Raw genomic sequence first — 23,227 nt, forward strand, 5'->3', positions numbered from 1 at the left:
AATCTGACACACTGATAACTGCTACAGCCATGGGGTGGGGGTGGGCTCCTCAAATGCTAATATTGTTCAGGAAAGGACTTGAATAACTCCATTTCACTTTTTTCCTTTATTTCTTAAATTATATTCTATGACAAATTTGGGTGAATGAACCCAATGAAAATTATGCCTGGTTAATTCATTAATAAGTCATGGAGGTGATTTTTCTCAAGACCTAACAGGAGGTTTTTGGTTGGAATTATGTTACTGGTGCATATAATGTTGGGATAAGATGGAGCGGGAGACAGCCAAATTCTCACAAATCCATAAAAATTCACCCTTGGACCCCAAATAACATTGCTTTTAAGCTATTATTGTAAAGAAATGAAAATTTGATAAGTGGTATGGCCTTGATAGTTCATCCTTCTTCCACAAAATTGGAATGGAATGACTGTTCAGAAATCTATATGGAATAAAGCCTTTTTTTTTTAGACATTAAAATTTGAACTTTTCTTTTTATATAGGCTAGTCACTGAGTATGTCTCCTAGGAAAACGAAGCAATCTGACAGTTATCAACATATTTTTTTAAAAATAAAATCGTTTAAGGAGCCATCACAGGCCAGCATAGATTGTACCTGCAGTGAGGCGGCAGCAGCCCACCCCACACTCCTCTCCCGATTCCCCCAACCCAGCCGGCACCGCTCACACTTACTGCTGCCTCTGCCTCGTAGCCGATGAACCCAAGGATCTGCCTGCCCCAGCCAGAGTCCTGCCTCCCACAGAAGCCAGTTCCAACAGGCGCAGAGAGCGTGCTGTGCATCTGCCTGGGTTTGCTGCCCGATCACCATCCTGCGTAACTGCGTGGTTCCATTAGTACCCATGTTGTTGTTGTTGTTAGGTGCCATCGAGTCAGTTCCGACCCATAGCGACCCTATGCACGACAGAACGACACACTGCCCGGTCCTGAGCCATCCTTACAATCGTTGTTATGCTTGAGCTCGTTCTTCCAGCCACTGTGTCAGTCCACCTCATTGAGGGTCTTTGTCTTTTCCGCTGACCCCGTACTCTGCCAAGCATGATGTCCTTCTCCAGAGACTGATCCCTCCTGACGACATGTCCAAAGTATGTAAGATGCAGTCTCGCCATCCTTGCTTCTAAGGAGCATTCTGGTTCTACTTCTCCTAAGACAGATTTGCTCGTTTTTTGGGGAGTCCTTGGTATATTCAATATTCTTCGCCAACACCACAATTCAAAGGCATCAATTCTTCCTTGGTCTTCCTTATTCATTGTCCAGCTTTCACATGAATATGATGTGATTGAAAATACCATGGGTTGGGTCAGGCACATCTTATAGTCTTCAAGGTGACATCTTTGCTCTTCAACACTTTCAAGAGGTCCTTTGCAGCAGATTTGCCCAGTGCAGTGCATCTTTTGATTTCTTGACTGCTGCTTCCATCGCTGTTGGTTGTGGATCCAAGTAAAATGAAATCCTTGACAACTTCAGTCTTTTCTCCGTTTATCATGATGTTGGTCACTGGTCCAGTTGTGAGGATTTTTGTTTTCTTTATGTTGAGGTGCAATCCAAACTGAAGGCTGTCGTCTTTGATCTTCATTAGTAAGTGCTTCAAGTCCTCTTCACTTTCAGCAAGCAAGGTTGTGTCATCTGCATAACGCAGGTTGTTGATGAGTCTTCCTCCAATCCTGATGCCCCGTTCTTCTTCATGTAGTCCAGATTCTCGTATTATTTGCTCAGCATACAGATTGAATAGGTATGGTGAAAGAATACAACCCTGACGCATACCTTTCCTGACTTTAAACCAATCAGTATCCCCTTGTTCCGTCCGAACAACTGCCTCTTGATCTATGTAAAGGTTCCTCATGAGCACAATTAAGTGTTCTGGAATTCCCATTCTTCGCAGTGTTACCATAGTTTGTTATGATCCACACAGTCGAATGCCTTTGCACAGCCAATAAAACACAGGTAAACATCCTTCTGGTACTCTCTGCTTTTAGCCAGGATCCATCTGACATCAGCAATGATATCCCTGGTTCCACGTCCTCTTCTGAAACCGGCCTGAATTTCTGGCAGTTCCCTGTCGATATACTGCTGCAGCCGTTTTTGAATGGTCTTTAGCAAAATTTTGCTTGCCTGTGATATTACTGATATTGTTCTATAATTTCTACATTCAGCTGGATCACCTTTCTTGGGAATAGGCATAAAAATGGATCTCTTCCAGTCAGTTGGCCAGGAAGCTGTCTTCCATATTTCTTGTCATAGACGAGTGAGCACATCCAGCACTGCATCTGTTTGTTGAAACATCTCAATTGATATTCCATCAATTCCTGGAGCCTTGTTTTTCGCAAATCCTTCAGAGCAGCTTGGACTTCTTCCTTCAGGACCATCAGTTCCTGATCATATGCCACCTCTTGAAATGGTTGAACATCAACTAATTCTTTTTGGTATAATGACTCTGTGTATTCCTTCCATCTTCTTTTAGTGCTTCCTGCGTCGTTTAATATTTTTCCCATGGAATCCTTCACTATTGCAACTCGAGGCTTGAATTTTTTCTTCAGTTCTATCAGCTTGAGAAACGCCGAGCGTGTTCTTCCCTTTTGGTTTTCCATCTCCCGCTCTTTGCACATGTCATTATAATACTTTGTCTTCTCGAAAGGCCCTTTGAAATCTTCTGTTCAGTTCTTTTACTTCATCAATTCTTCCTTTTGCTTTAGCTGCTCGGCGTTAGAGAGCAAGTTTCAGTCTCCTCTGACATCCATCTTGGTCTTTTCTTTCTTTCCTATCTTTTAAATGACGTCTTGCTTTCTTCATGTAATACCCATGAGCCAGAACTTATTCTTGTGGCAGAATTAACCATAAGACATTGGTGCTGACCTGGGGAATGACAGTTCCACTTAACTGTCTCCCATCTTCATCTCTGTTGTTAGGTGCTGTCGAGTCCATTCTGACAGTGAGCCCATGTGACAGAGAAGAACTGCCCCATGGGGTTTTCTGGGCTATAATCTTTATGGGACCAGATGCCAGGTCTTTCTCCCAAAGTGGTGCTGGGTGGGTTCGAACCACTAACCTTTAAGTTAGCAGCCTAGCACTTAACCATTGAGCAGCCAGGGTTCAGTCTGTTTATGAAGAACTTTGTGCTCAGTGTGACATCATTTTACTTACTTCTTATGCTAAATGAACATTCCAGACCCAATATACCGCACTCTGTGTAACTTATAATCACAGCTAGAAATTATCAAAGTATTTTTTTTTTTCTCCCCAAAACCTCAGAGACCTATGCATGGGCATTTAACTTCCAAAAGTTGTTACTGACCAGTTACATAAAGACTTAGACATTCTTCAGCCTAAATAGTCTCCGTTTATCAGCTCCAGAGGGGGTCTCCCCCATGAAGGTGGCAGTCTCAGGGGTTGTTACTTGGTTCAGATATTGGAGGATGTTGAATGACAGACTTAGCACAGCAGAGCTGATGTGCATCTTACAAGTCCTGCCATTGAGAAAATCTCTTATGTCTTATCACCACAGTCAGAGCAACCCGAGATGGAGTCACCTCCTACCACCAAAGTCAGCTCACAACATGGTAATAAAAGCTGTTCAGAGCAATCCATATTCAATACCTAATTGAATTGTCCTCTGGGTGTCCTGATGCCTCAATCAAGCCTCCCAATATCGCTCCCTGGGGAGCCTGGGTACGCAAGTGCCAATAAGACACGTGGCAGGGAAGTTGAGATGCCTCCAAGTAAGAGGCAACATCAGCTGTTTTCTGACATTTGAGAGGCTGATTTCTCTCTGTTTCTCAAAAGTGTATGCTCAGTTTCCTGAGAGGGGAAAAAAAAATCCCAAAGTGTTAAATGTTGAGTCAGGGCAGACTGGGAAAGAAGAAAGGCACAGGAGAAAAACTGGGAATTCTATTTTAGCAGGCTGTTTCTGGGGTGTGGGTTTGGAAGGGGGGAGTTGAAGTTGCAAACCCAAATGCCTTCGAAGCCAACCTAAGTGGGGTGGGACTCTGGTGAACTCACCTAAGAGGAGGCTGCTACTCAGGTCCAGATGATCGTGGCTGAACAGAAAGGAAGACCCTGTGCTGACAGATGTTCTCAGAAGTATGGATTTTTATGTGAAATCATTTGATTTGGCAATGTTGGCAACATATTTGGAGTTTTTAAAAAAATGTGGGCCAAAAAAAACGATCTGCAGGCTGGGCATGGTCTGTGTATCACTTGTTTGTGAACTCTTTTTGTGTGTCTTTACGGCCTCCTCAGATTCCACAAAGTCTCACAGCTAGATGTCCAGTTACTTAACAAAAAAGGAGCACTTCGTGGCTGAGGTGGAGGTTGTAGAGGAGGCAGGGAGGCAGAGGTCACTGACATTTGTTAGAACTTTTGTTATATACCATGTTGGTTTATGGGAATATTAGTTAGAAATTGAATTCAGGAATTAGTAACAAAGCCCAGACATTAGTGTCTTCAACAAGGGAGGGGTTGAGTTTTCTGTCATGTAACATGAACTTCAGAGATAAAGTACATGACTGGAATGGTAGCTCCACGGTTCTCATCAAAATCCCAAGTTCCTTCGTTATCTCTATTCTGCCATCCTTACCATGGGTTCCAGCCTAAAGGTTACCTCATGTTCACAAAATGGCTGCTGGAGCATCAGCAAGTACAACCACATTCCAGGCAGGAAAAAAAGAGAAAGGATGGGATGGACCAAAGGGCTCCTGCCTCACAACTGAGTAAGCAACTTTTTAAGAGCTTTCATAAAACCTTCACTTCATGACTTCCATCTCATTGGCCACCCCTAGGAAGCTGGAAACTATAGCTGTTGTTGTTGTTATTGTTACTTGTAGCTGAGCACAAAACAGCCTTCAACAGTATAGGGATTGTTATAGTGAGGAAAAGGGGAAGATTGGATATTGGGGAAGCCACTAGCAGTGTCTGCCACAATGGGGTTCATTACAGCCCTGGGTAAAAGGCAAAAGCAAGCACACACAGGTGAGACACTCGGATAGAGAAAGCAGTGACTGTAGGAGGAACTGATGATCACCCTGGCAGAGTCACTCTATAAATTAGCCACCAAATCCAAGAGGATCCCCCGCAGTTATGTTAATGTGCACACCAAACACCTGTGTACCAAGCAACACTCCTGAGCAGAGCAGGTGTAAAGGAGCATGATGCATATCCAGACGTCGTGGGTGCAGTTGGCTGGGGTGCAGGAGCGGGACTGGCAATGAATGGCGTGGTCGGGCATCAAGAACAGAAGCAGAGGGTGCTGGTTCTCAGCCTTGGCTACAAACTAGAATCACCGGGGAACATCTCCAGTGATTGCGAATTAATGGGTCTGGGGTGAGGCCTGGGCTTTGGAATTTGAAACCAGATAATTCTAGGTACAAGGAGTCATGGTGGCACAGTGGTTAAGCACTTGAAAGGTTGGTGGTTCAAACCCACCAGCCGCTCCGCAAGAGAGAAATGTGGCAGTCTGCTTCCATAAAAATGTACAGCCTTGGAAACTCTATGAGGCAGTTCTACTCTGTCCTGTAGGGTCACTAGGAGTTGGAATCGACTAAATGGCAATGAGTTTTGATTCTAGGTACAAAGTTGAAGAATCATCCCTCTTATCCAAAACCTGTTGCCATCGAGTCGATTCCAACTCCTAGTGACCCAATAGGACAGAGCAGAACTGCCCCATAGGGTTTCCAAGGAGCACCTAGTGGATTCGAACTGCTGACCTTTTAGTTAGCAGCCGTAGCTCTTAACCACTAAGCCACCAGGATCTCCTATCAGTCCTTATGAATCCTCTGAGAAATTGGGAAGCCCACAAAGTTCCTTACATGAAAGGCTCCCTAGGAAGTTGATCCTTGATAATATTAAGTTATGTGCTGAAGGCCACACAGCTGGAAAGTCAGTGCAGCCAAAGCCCACAGTTGCTGCCACACCCCCAAGCCACTGGCCCAAGCAGCGAGCCTAAGGTCTCTCCACTCCTTCATGCCAGTCCTCCCCACCACTCGATGGGCGCGTGCACAGTCCGAAAAGAATAAAGCTAGGCCGGCTCAAGACAAAAGCAGATGACAACTTTCCTGCTAGGGGAGGTCTGTCCATTGAGAGCTAACAGCCCAGAGGAGAAGAAGGAGGAGGAGGCGGGGGCAGGATGATGTCTGGAGAAAAATGTGTTCCATGGAGCTGAAGCAGCAGGTTCCCATTTGGTAAACCATGGAAACTCACGTGGCACAGAAACAGAGGTTTGTGACTAGGACAAAAAATAATTATGCCATTTATTAAAACCTGCATCAGATGCTTGAATATGTTTCTAAGCCTACACATTAGATGTTGTGTTTCCTGTTTGACAAATGAGGACACTGAGGCTCTGAGAGCTTGCAACTTTTCAAATGGGAGAAAAAGGAGAAAGAGGGAAATAAACTCAAGATGGCAGAAGCAGCACTCGGATCTGCTAACCCCAGGCCTAACTCTAATTTGAAATGAACAAAGGGTTTCAAAGTAGAAACAAGTTTCTCCATCAAGGAGGCAACAGTAGGACTGATGGCCCTGCTCAATGCTTGAATCATGAGAATCGTTCAGATATCAGCCATCAGAGCCAGAAGACAGTAAGCTGAGACCAGTGGCCAAGTGCTAACAAATCCAAAGTGACACCCAGTCTCTGCTGTCCTTTGGTTCCTATCACAATGTCCGCCCCCCCCCCCCCTTTTTTTTTCAAAGAGCAATCTCTACAGCCACAGAGCTGGGTTAATCATCTATCGACAACCCCCTGGAATGTTTTGACAACTAAAAGTAGAAGCTCCTCAGGAGCACAGACCATGTCTGTTGTCTTCTCTGAGAGCTGAGCACCCAATCATCAATCATGATGCACAGGGTAAATGAATGGAATGAATAATGAATTTAATGCCTAACTGAAATAGTGTTCCTGGGATCCTCCAGCCCTGTTTTGGTGAAGACGTACAGGCAGTGGAGTCTGCCTTGGACCAAAACCCACACTCCACTACTTTCTGGCTGTGGGGCCCTGGCAAATTAACCTTTCTCTGTTTCCACATCCATATAATAAGAGATAACAGCTTCAAGCCCTGTTGTGAGCGTTCAATAAAGACCTGGCACATAAAATGCTCCCAAAAAATAGTACTTCCCCTTCCTTCCTCCTCAGAAAGTTACTTGACAGAGGGTGAGGCAAATAAACCAAAAGCAAAGGGTTTAGAGTCACTGCCAATTGAATATGAATCAGAAATTTAAAAATACATCTCCAAAATCATCACACAAGCCAACAGATGATCTTCCCTGAGTACCAAAACCCAAGCCTGTGATCCCTAGGCTGGTGTTCACCTGCCACTCAAACGGAATTCCACTTCCAACTGTAACTGACAGTCTGGCCTTGTAGCCCAGTTGGGTCTCGGCCTTTCTATAAAAAAGAAAATCATATTTGGGTTTCAACGCTGGCTTTGTCACTGATTAGCTGCCTGGGGTTTAGTTCTTCCTCTAGAAACTGGGGATGCATAGTCTGCAAATCCACTCAACTACCGTGAGGAGAGAACGAAGGTTGGGCAGCACCTACAGTGGATAAGCAATAAATAAATGAATGACTGTGAACGTTGGTGTCAGCTCCTCAGAACAGCCACCTTGGTATAAAGCAGGAGACTTCGCTTGCCTGCTGGGTATTCTCCAGTTTGATCAGTTGCTTAGAACCACCAGACCCAAACTCAGGCCTGGAATTCTCTCTCTAGTTACCTGTTATAGCCCTGGGTGATGGTCAATTACAGAGGCAGATTTTCTATTCACTTCTATGTGATAAGCGGTATTCCCAATTCTGAGGGCCTGACCTCATAAATGAATTTACAGTGAACACCAGCGGCTCATTTTCCTCAATCATAATTGAAATGAAAATTTCCCAAGCTCTAGTCTTCTCACATCATCTGACTTGGGAACAAGTTGCCATTGATGTCAAATGACCTCAAAGGCCTGGTCTCTGATGGGAGTCCTATACTTTAACCAACTTCTGCCCCTTCCATGTGAACATACTCAGCAATTCTTCTAGCATTAAACTCAGGGCCCAGTAGTTGCTTATTTTCTAATTCAGTCATTTTAATAACTATAGTATATCCATACTTATAAGAGGAGGGCTTATGAACAAGATGTCTATTCCAATGACAATCTTTAGAGACTAAGAATTATTAGAAAATCATTTTCTCCTTCTCTAAAGGTCTGTAATTATAAAACATTTGTTGACTAACGGATTGCCATGCTTGCTGACGTAGGAATATGTTTATTCGTTTCATGTAATTTGGTAGCAACCCTTTTTTATCCATGTAAAGTTTTACTCTCCCCTAGTGATGCATCAAGGACTCCTGGTAGCACAGTGATTAAGCCTTTGGCTGCTAACTCGAAGACTGGTGGTTCGAACCCACCCTGTGGCTCTGTGGGAGAAAGACCTGGTGATCTGCTCTAGTAAAGATTACAGCTTAGAAAACTCTTTAAGGGAGTTCTGCGCTGTCACATGGAGTCACTGAAAGTTGAAATCGATGGCACCTAACAACAGCGATGCATCATAATAAAATGCCACATCAAAATGCAAAGATAAAGAAGATGCTGGTGATATGCTACATCGTAATTTGACAGTCATGATATCATTGAGAAGGGAGAACACTATTATGGGCACATAGGCATATGGGAATTTCAAATATTTATTGAGGCTTATATCAGAATCAACTCAATGGCAACTGCCTGGTTGGTTGGTTTGATAGCCTCTGATATTAAAAGATACAGACCCAGCTTTCAGAGACCTTATGATCTAATGCAGGGCCTCAATCAGTAAAAAGGAACTACCATACAGGGCAATGAAAGCCATGGCAGAGAAGGTGCTATGGCAGGAGTCAGGGCAGATCTTCAGAAGGGCCATCTCAACAAATACATGAAAGATGAGGATCAATGAGAAAAGCAGCTTTGGAGGGTGGAAGGGAGGAAGGGACAGTATATAGAAGAGGAAGCAGCAAACAGCATATATAAAGCCACAAAATCAAGAGAACACACAGCAGATTCTGGGTTTTAAGCACAGTGACACGATTAAGATTGGCACTTTGGGAAGATCATGCTGTACAAAATAACTTGGCGAAGGGACATGACTGGTGGCAGAGATGGCAGCAGGAGAACTGTTGCCAGGCTAAGATGATGGAGGCCCAAGAAGGGAATGATGGTCCTAATTATTATTATGAAGTAATACCAAGAAATGTCTATTGAGCACTTTCTTGGTGCAAGCACTGAGATTACGTACTTCATAAGCATTATCTTATTAAATCCTTATGACGATCCTGAGAGGAACTGAAACTCATTTTATAGATAAGGAAACTGCTGATATTTTCTTGTTTGCTTGCTGTCTGTTGATCCCAACCTCCCCCAACAACTAAAACATTTATTGTCTGCTCCTTGAAACAGTGCCCGGCACATAGTAGGCGTTCAAGACATACAGGATAGATGGTTCAATGAACAAACTAATAAAGGAATTTGCCCATGATCATCTTGAGTTAAGGAACCCATGCTCACTGCACTCACTACACTTAGCACACTGCATTGCAATTTCTAGTCTTTGCTGGTCCTCAGTCTCCTGGGCTGGCTTCATCTTGCAAAACCATACTGCCCTGGACTCGGACTTGGGGTCTCCTATCTTTTCTACACTCATTTCTTTGCTTTCATCTAATCCCTTGGCTTTAAATTCATGGATGACTAAAATTTGTATCTCTGGCATGGACTTCTCCCATGAACTCCATATCCTTTTGTCCAAGAATCTACTCAACATCTCCACTTGGATGTTTAATAGGCATCTTGAACTTAGTATGTCCAAAACTAAGCTCCTGGTCTTCCCTTTCAAACCTACTACTTTAATAGACTTCTTCATCTTAGTTAAGGACAACTCTATTCTTCCAGTTGCTCACACCAAAACTTTGGCACCATTCTTTACTTGTCTCTCTCATAAACTTCATCAGCAAATCCTACTGACTCTCTTCAAAATAGCCAACATGTCACCATCTCTACTGCTGCCACCCTAGCCTGGCCCACCTTCATTCTTACCCACATTACCGCCAAAGCTTCACACTGGCCTCCCTGCTTCCATCCATGCCTATCCCCCTTTCAGTTGATTCTCAACTGATTCCCATTGCCAGAGTGATTAAATTAAATCTAAGTCAGGTCACTCCTTTGCTCAAATACCTCCACTGGCTCCCACCTCAGAGTAAAAACCAGTATCCTCACAATGGCTGAAGAGGCCCTCCCAAGTGCTGGCTCTGATTCCCCTCTGCCCTCATCTTCTATTATACTTCCTTCACTCATGCTTCTCTAGCCACACCAGCCTGCTTGCTGTACCCTTGGCTCAGAATGCTCTCCAGATACATGTATGGCTCATCCCTCACCTCTATCAAGTCTTTACTCCAATGCCACCTTCTCAATGAGCCACTCCATCTAAAACTACAACCCTGTCCCCTGTTTAAACAGACCACCTAATACACTACATAATTTATGTATTTATTATCTGCACCCCGTAGCCCCAAGAGGGTTGTTCACTGCTATATCCCCAAAACCTAGAACGATGTTGGACACACAGTAAATCTCAATGAATGTGTTGAATGAATGAATTTTAAAAATGAGTGAATGAATAAGTGAATTCTCTTTTTTACAGGATCTTCTCCAGGCCAACCACACCAAGCAATAATCATCACAGAAACACACCGAGGAGACACTCAGAAAATTCTGATAGGACTGAATTTACACACAGCTGATAAAGCACTGGTGGAACGGCTGATGGCTTTAGTTTGAAGAATCTTTCACGTTAGTCTTCTAATCAACAGGTAAATGACAAGAAGTCTGAAACAATTTGAAAGTTTTTCAAAAAGATTTGAGAAATTTTATTTTTGTAAACATTTTTAAATGCATTCAAAATGTATACCAAGACAAAAAAAATCATGTAGACAATATCAAAAATATAAAACCGATGGTTTTCGAAATGAACAAGACACAATGTAAAAAATCTTTATATATACAAAGTTCAATGGTATTTCCAATCCAAAAAAATGAAGCAGGGGAAAATGCTCGACAGTGTTCATCTGCCAACTACAAACCAAATTCTCCTCTTGACTAACTCCATGAGCTGCCGTGAAATCTACAGCTGTTTTGTACTTAGCTTCTCTTCTTACCTTATGGTACCTCATTTTTCTTTTTAATTTCTTTTAAGACAAGGGCCAATCAAGTATTTTTAAAAGCTAATGATTATTGTTATACTTTAACTCTGTGTCTGTGTGTGTGTGTATGTCTGTTAGGTATCACTGACTCAGTTACAGTTCACAGTGACCCTACGTACAAAAGAATGATACACTGCTTGGTCCTGTGCCATCCTCACAATCGTTGCTATATCTGAGCCCAATGTTGCAGCCACTGTGTCAATTCATCTCACTGAGGGTCTTCCTCTTTTTTGCTGACCCTCTACTTTACCAAGCATGATGTCCTTCTCCAGGGACTGGTCCCTCCTGATAACATGTTTAAAACATGTGAGACAAAGTCTTGCCACCTTGCTTCTAAGTAGCATTCTGGCTGTACATCTTCCAAGACAGATTTGTTCATTCCTTGGCAGTCCGTGGTGTATTCAATAGTCTTTGCCAACACCATAATTCAAATGCATCCATTTTTCTTTGGCCTTTCTTATTCATTTTCCGGCTTTTGCATGCAAAAGAGGCGACTGAATATACCATGGCTTGGGTCACACACACCTTAGTCCTGTAAGTAACAATCTTTGCTAGAAGTCTAGAGGTTTTTAACTCCAATAGTTAATATTTTAAACTCTGAGCTATATATGCAATGAGTTCCTGAACACTGCATCCAAATCATGATTTAGACACTCTAAGGAGAATATATCATTTACAGAAATTCCTTTTTATAAAATTAAAATTTTCACATATTTGCTTAAATCACAGTAAGCCTGTAAACTAATTAAAAAAAAGAAAAACCTCAGCAATGTGAAAAATTATTCACTCTATTTAAGGTTCCCTCAAATGATAAGCAGACCTATCTAATCTAAAATATATCTGAGTGGTCATATTCATATCCCATTCATGCCCCCATCTACTAATATGCACCAACAACAGAAACAGGCTCATTGCTGACGTACTATTAATATTAATACCAATTTGATTTAGTTCCTGTGGCAGAGCAGAAACAAAAAACTTTTGAGTTTTGGTTACTTTTGTTATATGGCAACCACATTTTTTATTAATTTATCTCCATTTCCCTTAATATTTCAGAGATAATGCTCAGGTTTAAACTTCAATTAAAGTTCTTAATTCGGGCAGTCAGAAATTGCTAGTTACTGATACTGATGAACTTCTTTCCTAGTAAAAGCTACCTTTCCTGAGTGACCCTGGTGGGAGGAGGGAGGGAGAGAGGGAGAATAGGTTGGTTGGACAGAAGATTGGAAAGCTAAAATTGACATCTTCCACAGTCACAGTGCCTATTCTGAAACTGCGTAGAAAGCAACAGAAAATTCTCTATTGAAATTCACTAAGAGAATAGCACTGGCGATGCCATTTATCTGAAAGTAAACAGAAAATAGAAAAAGACTACCATTTTAAATTTCTTAGAAAAAATCCTATTATTAAAATTTAAGATTAAAATTGGCCCCTCCCTAATTATTCTTATTTACTAACATTTAACTGTGGATCAATTGCTAAAAAAAGAAGAAAAAGTGAGGATTAAGAATGGTCAAGTTCAGACAGGTAAGAAGTCTAGTATACACAAAAACTGAGGCAGGGTAGTGCTCAACTCAGATGCTGAAAACTGAGTCCAGTTATAGTCTGTGGCTGCCATAAGTTACAGAGACAAAACAGTAGACCAATAAAATCTACTGTCTCCAACGCACAGTAATTTTGCTTCACAGAACTTTTGAAATCCAAGACTCACTAATGGAGTTAATTAAAGGAAATGCAGACTGTTCACACAGACACAATATGTTTAAAGCAAATTTAAAGAGTGCAAATCAGCTCCAAGATTGTATTTGAGAGAGTGTGGTTCTGAGAGCAGGCTGCTGTTACCCTGGGGCACAGCCTGCATAATGATCGTATTAAAATACAGGTTTCCTTCAAATTATCTTCATTAATTATGTCAGCCAATTTGAATGTATCAAGAAAGAATTTTACAAACAATATAACAAGGTATGTATATTCACATTTTCATTTGTACCTTAAGAACAAACTGTTAACAATAAAGATGATGATTATGAAAAACAAGATTAAAGGTGTGTTCATTCGGGGAAAAACTAGATTAATGTTATTCATCCAACAACAAACACTTTTATAATAAATGCCATACTACAAAACCATTCACAGCTTTATAAAAAGGTGAAACAGAGTTTCGTTACAATTTCTTTCCCGTTCCGTATTTAAAAGAATCCAACTTATGTTAATGCTTAATTCTTTTACTCTAAAATCTGTAAAATATATAAAATACCAAGATTATCAACAGTCACAAACGTTTTGAAGTCAGGGGACACGTGTATTTTCTTCAGATTGGTTCCATTTGTGTAGAAGGTCTGTGAAGATTCCCCAGTGACAACATTCCACCACTGTTCAGAGAAAAATAAAATTATCATTAAACTGATAATTATACTGTCTGACAATTTGCAGTGCTGGCTACAGCCTTTGCCCTATCACTTCCCAATCCCAAAATTAAGGAAACAGCAGGGAAAAAGTCTCAGGTTTTGTGCTGCAATATAATATTATCGACCTGGTCAGCCTTCCCTAACTAACCCCGGCAACTGCTTCACAGCTTTGCCTACACCTAACTACCACAGGCAGGCTTGAGAAGAGCTGCAGCTTATGTCAGAGCTGCTACACAAAATCCATTAGGCCAGTGGCTGAACTGAATTCTCCTGTCTGCACGACCTCCTCAGCGGGATGGACAGAGAATATCCCTCTCTTCACTCTAAAATGGCCCTTTGCAGACATGGAGTGATATTTTATTAGACACCCAGACTCTTTTCGGTAATATGGGCTGTAGCAAAGAATTTTCTCTCTCCTGAATCTTCCCTTTTACCAAGAGTGAATCAAGAGTCCATGACCAAATTTCTTTGCTAAATAGACACTGAACACCTCAAATGCAGCAGGCACTTCCGGCCAACTCTTTCCTTTTTCCTCCCCATCACTGAATTTGCCAAGATTATAATGTATTCAGTTACCAAATGGAGATTATAAAGTTTACCTATGTATCTCACAGCTAAAATGAGGGCAAAAAGAGACCATACACATGAAAACATCTTAAAAAGGCTTCAGGTACACCAAGGCTCAGGTACATCAAGAGTACTACGAATATAGTGTCACTAACCTCTGAATCCCTGGCAGTGCCCCAGCATTCCTGCACATGTGACTGGGTTGACTATTCACGTGCACTATTTGTAATAGTAACTGGTAAAAATGTACCCCACAGACTTGAGTAAACCTCAGTAGAGCAGCAGGGACTAACTTGGGATTTTCCAGAACTGACAATTTTGCTTTGTAAATTAAAAATGTAAAGAAGTCTGCAGAGGATACATTCCACCTACTCAAGAACACTGGTTAGTTTTCAGTTGTTAGGGGCGAATGGCAGAAGTAGTAAGATCTTTACAGATAACCTGGTCCAACCACCTCATTTTATAAATAAGGAAACTGGGGTTCAGAGAGAAGAAAGGCCTTGTCACCCAAGATAACACTGCTTGCAGAGTCAGAGGCGCTAGCAGAGGCAGGATAGTTTCTGACTTCCTAATCCAGTGCTCCCACTACCTTTCCCTCTGTTTGTTAGAACAGACCACTCTACTTGAAAACACAACACCAGCCACGGGTGTGAATATGAACTAAAAAACAGTAATATAAAACAGCAGCTAACACTTAGAGTACACCATGTGCCACTATGTGTACATACTATGAATGCATTAACTCACTTAATCCTCCTAACCCTGTGGAGTAGGTATTACTACTGTACGCATTTTACAGATGAGAAAATCAAGGCACAGAGAGGTTAAAAAATCTTGTGCAAGGTCACAAAGCTAATGAGTGGCAGAGCTAGGCTTTGAACTCAGGCACTCTGCCCCAAAGCCCAGTCCCCTGACTGTTGTACTCTAAGTAATGGCAAACCTGCATTTCTCTCCATGTGGTCCATATTTCAAATCAGCCTTTCCCCACATGAGTATGAATTAATGTCAATTTCTTATCATTCTAACAGCACGTGCTCTGTGACATAATACAGAAAAACAACTAAATTATTTTTTAACTTATAAATAGAAATAACTTTGAGAAATAAGAGCATTTTAGCTACTGGGTATCTACTCTGTCTTACTGACACTCAATTTATACAGCTTGGTGTCCAGCGTAAACAGACTCAAAAGGCCTATTTTCTTGGACATTACAGCAGCTGTTCCTTTTTACTATTAATTTGCTCTGTGCTTGTGGATAGTCTCATTAACACACTAGGTAGATGTAGGCAAGACTATATCATAATCAGTTTACCCATGCTAGTAATCAACCCAGAAGGGAAAAGGAGCATGACTGTGACTTAAATATACAAACCAAATATACAGGCTAAAGATTCTTTCACCTCTACAGTAGGGGTATCTATTCTGCTGCTAATGTACTTCAAGGCTCTCCAAGAACCCTGCAGATCTGCTCACTGATCTTCATAACATCTTGTAAGCCAGATTCATGATTATGTGATAGCATTCTATGGGGCGTAGCTGTTAAGTGCTATGGCTGCTAACCAAACGGTTGGCAGTTCGAATCTGCCAGGCGCTCCTTGGAAACTCTATGGGGCAGCTCTACTCTGTCCTATAGAGTCGCTATGAGTCGGAATCGACTCGATGGCACTGGGTTTGGTTTTTGGTTTTTTATTCTATGGGGCCTAGAGAATCAAATGACATGGTGTCTAGAAGCTCAGTGTCAAAGCTGGGAAGCTTTTCGGCAGTCAATACAACTCAATACTCCCAGCTTCCAACACAAAGATAGCAATGCCTCTCTTCTCAGCACCATCCTCTTAGCAGACTAAGAGTTACAGTTTATCTTTAAGTTAAAGACAAGTGGTGATCATGTCTTACTCAGGATGCCCTAGTAACTAAGTTGTGCCCCAAAAAGCTGTGAGTTAATGCAACATTTTGTAAACAGAGTTGTATTGTCAATGTAACCTTGTAAAGGGATCATAAAACACATCTTTTCATAAAGCTAAATACTCCCTTCCAATTTATCTTTTTATAAGCTAGATTTTATGTTTAGTAAAATTGCAATTACGTGGGTCTCATATAGTCAAAAACTTTAATTCATTCAAATATTTTTTAATAGCTACACTACGCTACATGATTAATCAGAAACATATCCTACACTTGACTATTTTTTATTTAAAAAAATTACAACATCCTAAGATCTCACTAGAGAAGTATTTTAAAAGACTTTTAAAATGTGTAAGCGGTCAATGCAACTTATAGTATCACCTCCTCTACCTTTTACAAGTCAACCACCATTCAAAAGGCTCACCTCAAGCATCGCTCCTCCCTGTGGAGCCTCTGCTAACCCCCAAAGGTAGAAAAGACCACTCTTCTCCTTTGTGCCTCCACTATCTTCATGTAAATGTGTACCAGAACACCTCCTACACTTTAGAGGCTTTACTTGTTTAAGGTCTGCTTGTCCCATAGACTATAAGCCCCCTGAGGGCAAGAACCAAATCTTAAACATTGTATCACATAGCATGGTGTCTTAGCACAAAGTGGATACTTACCACATTCTTACAGAAGAGATGAATAAATAGATGGAAGCACCAAAAAAATGACATTGAAGAACCACGACATACTCAAGCATTGGCTTCAGTATTCACTAATAAATTTGCATAAACAAACTTGATACAAAAAACTGAGTGAAGAGAAGTCTTGGGTTTCAGTCTTAGCTCTTCTACTTACTATGTAATTTTAGGAAAGTCATAACCTCCATGAAAATCAGTTTCCTCATCTACAAACCAAGGAAAATTTAAGCCTCACAAAGTTGTGAGGACCTGAAATGATGTAAGTAAAGCATTTTGTACACTATAAACCAACACGCTGCTGCTGCTGCTGCTGCTATTATTATTATTATTGCTAAAGGAAAATAAAAATTACAAATACATTTTTTAAAAGACTTTCAATCAAAAGCGTAATGAGTGAAATGAAAAATAAAACAAAGTTAAATACCCTACTTGCTAGTCATTCTAATCATCTAAGATTCCGTATGGGGCAATATGACAGCTCTAGACTGAGAACATCCCTAACTGTCACCAAAACTTCCAAGAGTCTGAGGAAATTAGCCTTGCAGACCCAGTCTCATCACTGCAAAATGGGGATGACAGGAACTGGCCTTCTACTCCCCTAGGCTGTATAAGGACTCACTGAGATACAGGAAGTGAGGACAGCTTGGAAAGAGGGCTATAGGCTGTTCTCTGCTTATACAAGTCATTAAGGAACTCTTACCTTAAGATATGCCCCAGAGGAGACAAGCATTTTGCTATCTGGAGAAAAGCAAAGGTCGGTCACCCAGCCTCCGTGGGTAGCAGCTCCTTCTACCGAACACAAACCAAGAAGCTCACCGTTTGAGACATTCCATATCTACATAAACATGATATGCGATTCATTAACAAAACGTTACCCAGAAGCTGCCTCCACTTTTAAAATATACATCTATAATCTGTAACATAGGAAACCCTGGTGGCGTAGAGGTTAAGTGCTGTGGCTGCTAACCAAAAGGTCGGCAGTTCAAATCTACCAGGAGCTCCTTGGAAACTCTATGGGGCAGTTCTACTCTGTCCCATAGGGTCACTATGAGTCAGAATCGACTCGACGGCAGTGGGTTTTTTGGGTTAATCTGGAACATACTTAGAAACCTTGCTTAAATATATAGTAATTACAATTCCGAGATGCTTTAAGAATTTTTTTAGACTGCATTCTCTCCTTCCTAATTAAAAAAAAAACTATACTAAATACTAATTACACACAATATTTGTCATTAACTATATTCCAAAAAATAAAACAAGAGGACTACAGCAATTGATTAGAATTCTATGACCTTTTCCATTTAATAAGAAGAGAATGAGAGAAGCCAGGACTACGCAAAAAATAACAAGCTACCTTAAAAAAAGAATTCCGGTCCAGGAGGTAACACCAAGAATGTTGACAGATTCCATTCAAACATCTAAATCATATGTATTTTAAACACAAGAAATTCCTGTAAGGCTCTAATGACATGTCATATGAGTGTAATACTCGAATTTTTCAAAGTCATGCACATCAGAATAAGAAACAGAGACATAAACAGCAAAAGAAAAAGTCAAAGTCATCATTTGCAAATGTCCCCCTAAAAAATTCAAGAGAACCAAATGGAAAAACTCATTAGAAAGATTTCAATAAGATAGCCAGCTTTCCTACATGATAAATAATCAGGAATAAAAACAAAACAAAAAATATTTTTTAAATGCACTGAGGAAAATTTTTTAAATAACATTCCAAATTTTAAGAGAGACAGCTTTTTCAACAGGGGTTCCTGAAAAATGAAACACTGCCTCATAACCAGGAAAGATGAGAAACTCAGAGCAAAATTAATGCTCCCAAAGCAGCTCTGCCACTTCTGCTGACATGGCATTTATGTGACTGGTATAGAGACAGTTGGCTACTTGATCCTCAAGCAAGAGAATCTTAATTTTCCTGGAAAGCCTATCTGATAACTCCTCCATTCCTATACACTGCAGTGTCCCAGTCTTCTGCATTATATACCTATTTCTTGGGTTTTAAATCTTCATTTGTGGAAAAAATTAAGAAGAAAAAAAAACTCTTCTCATATATACTGGTTACCAAAGCCCAAACTTTTCCCACCACCTGCCAAACACAGCCAAGCCAACTGCTTTTCCATGATTTCTGATGCACCAGCATGCGGTACTTTCCCTATCACACTATATTTCCATCTTTGAAAGAGACACAAAAAGAACAGCATTCTATTGCATTAGCATGTCTCTTCCAAAAGACATTTTCTAAATAAAATTGGCATGGCTGTTATGTATATCTTAAGCACTGCAGGGTAATAAAAACTGACATATCACACAGACTCCACCTCAGTAAGGAGACCTTGAATGCTTGCCCGGTGACAGGGATGTGAGTCTCTGGACTGTTGAACAAAGGCAGACAGTCCAGTGGGAGCTGCAATAAGCCACACTGTAAACATCGACTACCTAATGGGTATAGTGCTGAAAAGATCTTTCCCTTTAGCACTGAAAACAGGAGAATTCACCTTTCACTTATAACCTAGGTAATGATTTACAAATTATTTTCCTCAAATTCTGCCACTAAAAACAACCTTTGGTCCAAGTCCAAGAATTCAGATGAATCATTCTCAAGCTAACACAGAGAACCAACTGTGAATAAGTAGGGCATTTGCCTCTTCACATATATACGAAATAGTTCACTCTAACTCTACTAACTCTAAAATGAATTCTTCCTGCAGTAGAATGCAGCTATGAATAAAATGTACAGAGTCCTTCAAGAAACAAAACAAAGCATGCTTTATTCAGCCAAAACCCCAGGGACTGTGCTTCCCTGTCACATTAACGAAGATCCCCAACGTCATGAAGAGGGCTGCCAGCCCAAGCCACAGGGAGAGCAGTGTTTTCAGGTCAGCAAACACCCTACCCTGATTTCTCCGTTGTCATCTCCAGTCGCCAGCAGGGTACTGTCCACAGAGAAGACGGAGCAGCGCACACAGCCTGTGTGGCCACTCAATTCATGAAGAGGGAAAAGGAGGTCAAAATTCCAGATCTGAAAGGCAATTCGGGATGTTTAGAAATAGTAAATGCACTACAAAAAACATCAGCAAACTCTGCTTCCAGTGCTGTTTGGCCATATATTCAATCGCCTAGGAGTCCTAACGTCTGACAGTTCATAGGCTCTCATGATACTGTTCAACTTTCAACTTGAAACCTTATTTTTCTGGTTTCCCTTCAATTACTCAAGTTAACTTCTGTCGTGGATTGAATAGTGTCCCCCCAAAAAATATGTCTATCAATTTGGCTGGGCCATAATTCCCAGTATTCTCTGGTTGTCCTCCATTTTGTGATTGTAATATTATGTTGAAAAGGATTACAGTGGCATTCTAACACCACTCTTACTCAGGTCACATCCCTGATCCAACGTAAAGAGAGTTTCCCTGGGGTGTGGCCTGCACCACCTTTTATCTCTCAAGAGATAAAAGGAAAGGGAAGCAGAGAGATGGGGACCTCATACCACCAAGAAAGCAGCACCAGGAGCAGAGTGCCTCCGTTGGACACCGGGTCCCTATGCCTGAGAAGCTCCTCAACCAGGGGAAGACTTAGGACAAGGACCTTCCTCCGGAGCTGACGCAGAAAGCCTTGCCCTGGAGCCGACACCCTGAATTTGGATTTGTAACCTACTAGACTGTGAAAAAATAAATTTCTCTTTATTAAAGCCATCCAGTTGCGGTATTTCTGTTATGGCAGCACTAGATGACTAAGACAACTTCAGTTCCAGGTTCAAAGTCACAGCTTCCTTAACTTTATTAAAGAAGTAAGTTATTGGTAGGAAGAGCAAATCAGTTAGGAGAGGTCTGTGGAGTGAAGCAGACCTGAGTATGAGAGTCCCAGATGGACTACTTACTAGCTCCTTGTGACCTGCGACAACTCACCTAACCTTTCCCAGCTTCAGTTTCTGCATCTGTAAAATGGGGACAATAGTACCCTATGGTGTGGAGATGAAATGAGACTGCAGAGAGGGAAATTCCTAGCACAGGGCTTAGCACATGGCATGTGTTCTTTAAAGGTTAGTCACTCTTATCCTATTGTCTTGGTGGTCACATGCTGTTCTTTGCCTTCCAATATTCTCCCTTCTCATTCCATCATCACCATTTAACTAGCATATACTGAAAACCACCATGTACCAGACACTGAGGTAGGAGCTGGTGGTACAAAGATGAACTAGATACAATCCCTGTCCTTGAAAACTTTATAATTTAATCAGACAGATAGGCCTGTGAACAAAAAAGTGTGCAGTTGTGCAAAGTAAATGTGTAAACAAACATGAATAAAATGTAATGGCAGCACTGAAGGTAGAGGAGTTAACCCTACGTGAGGGTCAGGAAGGCTTTAATGACAGCAGAGCTGACGTCAGATCCAGGTCTGAAAGAATGAGCCATAATTCTTTGAGGTAAGAAAGGAGTAGAAAGTTTTGTCTAACTAAAGTTAACCGCATGCACAAAAAGACAGAGACAGGAAGTAGCCCCACAGAGAGGGAACAATGTAGCACAAACAGATGCTAATGTCCTAAGGAGTTTGGGTTATAAACCTTCAGGTAACAGAGGTGTTTCAGCCAAAGACTCAGGCAGCTGTATAGAAGATACACTGGAAGACGCACAGACTAGTGGGAGAGAGGATGTGAGGAGAGAGTCCACCAGAGAAGAGGGAGGAGAAGACAAGTTAAGAGACACTGAAGAATAATCAACAGGGCACGAGAGACAGGACGGAGCCTCTGATACCTCCAAGGTTTGTAGTTCGGAAAGATGAGTAGATAGTGATACCATTAAAAGAAACAGAGAAAAAAGAGAACGAAATACTCAGAGCTCACCATCTGATTAAATTTTCCAGAGAAAATTATCCCAAATATGTAGTCACAGATTTCCGAACCTCACAATACCAAGCAGCATCATTTCACTGGAATGTGATTTTCAGAAGCATCAATGTGTATCAATCATATAAGAATTTATTGTGAGTGTATAATTAAAAGTAGAACCTTTTCAATGATTTTTATTGCCTTTATAGTATGAAGTAGATATTGCATTAGATTAAAGAAATCAGTAAAGTAGAAACCAGGAGTCCTCAATGTCATTCATTCAATCTATTGGACGCCTACTAAACACCAAAGGCATCCTCCAAAAGCTCACAGAACAGGACATGGACATGTAGACACAAACTGTCCTGTTTTATACATTATTTGGACCTATAATACATAACTGCTACCAAAGTTTTATCCATGCACATTTCAAATGATCAACCTACCTTTGCAGTCTTGTCAGCAGAGGTAGATGAAAACTTGGTAGCATCAGGAGAAATATCACAAGAGAGTACTGTATCCTGGTGACAGACAAAGTCTTTTTCTATTCTTCCAGTAATAATATTCCACACCTTAAAAAAAAGCCTCGAATTTGATACTTGTAAGAACATTTATATTAGTGAGCATGATCAGCTACAAGATAGGTCTATAATACAAGAACTTTTGCACACTGGTTTTTCTGACCTCTTTGCTTGAAGTGTCCTTTAGCATAAATAAATGCTCATAAACATACAGCAGATGTAGGTGACCGCAGTAAACAGAAAACAGGCATGAGAAAATAAAAATTAAAAAATGTAAGTGGTTGCTTAACACCTATCTGTTTTTGGCTGTCACAATACAATCATTATTAGAAAACTTTTTTTAAAAAACAAACCAATGCTTCAAACTACCTTCACTGTTCCATCAAATGACCAAGAAAGCAGTCTTGAATTTTTCAAGAGCCTGAAGTCTTTCACTGTTTCCTGATGGGCTTGCAGAAAGACATATTCCTCTGACCGCCAATTCCATACCTGAATATCAAAGAAAGAAGTCTGTTATTGTAGTATCTACTGGAGGAATGGAGGAATGTACTCTTTCTCATTTAAAGTCTCTCACCCTCATGCGATCTCAGTAAAACAAGAAGTATATGGAGTTCCCATTTTACAGAGAGAGAAGAGAAAAGCTGGTGATAATTAACTTGATTACGGCAAAACAAAATACTTTTCCTCCTAAGTAAAATTTGTTTTCTTCAGTTGCCTAGAGGAAAGTTAGTTATACCAGAAGACAGAGAAAAGATATAATATGCCAGTGAACTCACCATCTGATTAAATCTTCTACAGAAAATGATACCAATTACGTATTCACAGATTTCTGAACCTCACAAGCTAGGCAAGTCTATGGATCCTGGCTCCACTGAAGCCAGCCATATTATCCAGGAAGCTCAGCTGACCAAAGCAGCTTCACACCAGGTCATAGAATTTCTGACCTTCAGAGATCTTGGCTATTTCCTAAAGCAGTCCTCAAAATTACATAGGAATTATAGTGCATTATTTTGCACACTGAAGTCCAGGATGAACTCCTCAGGAATGACAGGAAGAGAGGAAGTAAAATAACATCAGTTACTGACACAAAATAAGCA

At 40.9% G+C, this 23,227-nt stretch overlaps 1 protein-coding gene across 6 annotated transcripts in view; it reads right to left on the reverse strand.

Moving 5' to 3' along the window:
* Nucleotides 1-10,892: 10,892 nt before the first annotated feature.
* The window catches only part of APAF1 (apoptotic peptidase activating factor 1), an 87,080-nt gene continuing 74,745 nt past the window's right edge, over nt 10,893-23,227 (reverse strand). For 2 of the 6 annotated variants that reach the window (XM_023559951.2, XM_064283694.1), the window contains exons 22-26: nt 22,500-22,619; nt 22,056-22,181; nt 19,681-19,806; nt 17,476-17,610; nt 10,894-13,584 (exon numbers count right to left, since the gene is read on the reverse strand). In XM_023559951.2, the coding sequence (XP_023415719.2) occupies nt 13,438-13,584; nt 17,476-17,610; nt 19,681-19,806; nt 22,056-22,181; nt 22,500-22,619 (654 nt within the window). In that variant the 3' untranslated portion in view covers nt 10,894-13,437. Of the gene's footprint in view, nt 13,585-17,475; nt 17,611-19,680; nt 19,807-22,055; nt 22,182-22,499; nt 22,620-23,227 lie in introns of all 6 variants that reach the window. The other 4 variants (XM_023559947.2, XM_023559936.2, XM_003405278.4 and 1 more) reach the window with 4 other exon arrangements.

Source organism: Loxodonta africana, chromosome 4 (assembly GCF_030014295.1).
Source record: "Loxodonta africana isolate mLoxAfr1 chromosome 4, mLoxAfr1.hap2, whole genome shotgun sequence".
Lineage (NCBI taxonomy): Eukaryota > Metazoa > Chordata > Mammalia > Proboscidea > Elephantidae > Loxodonta > Loxodonta africana.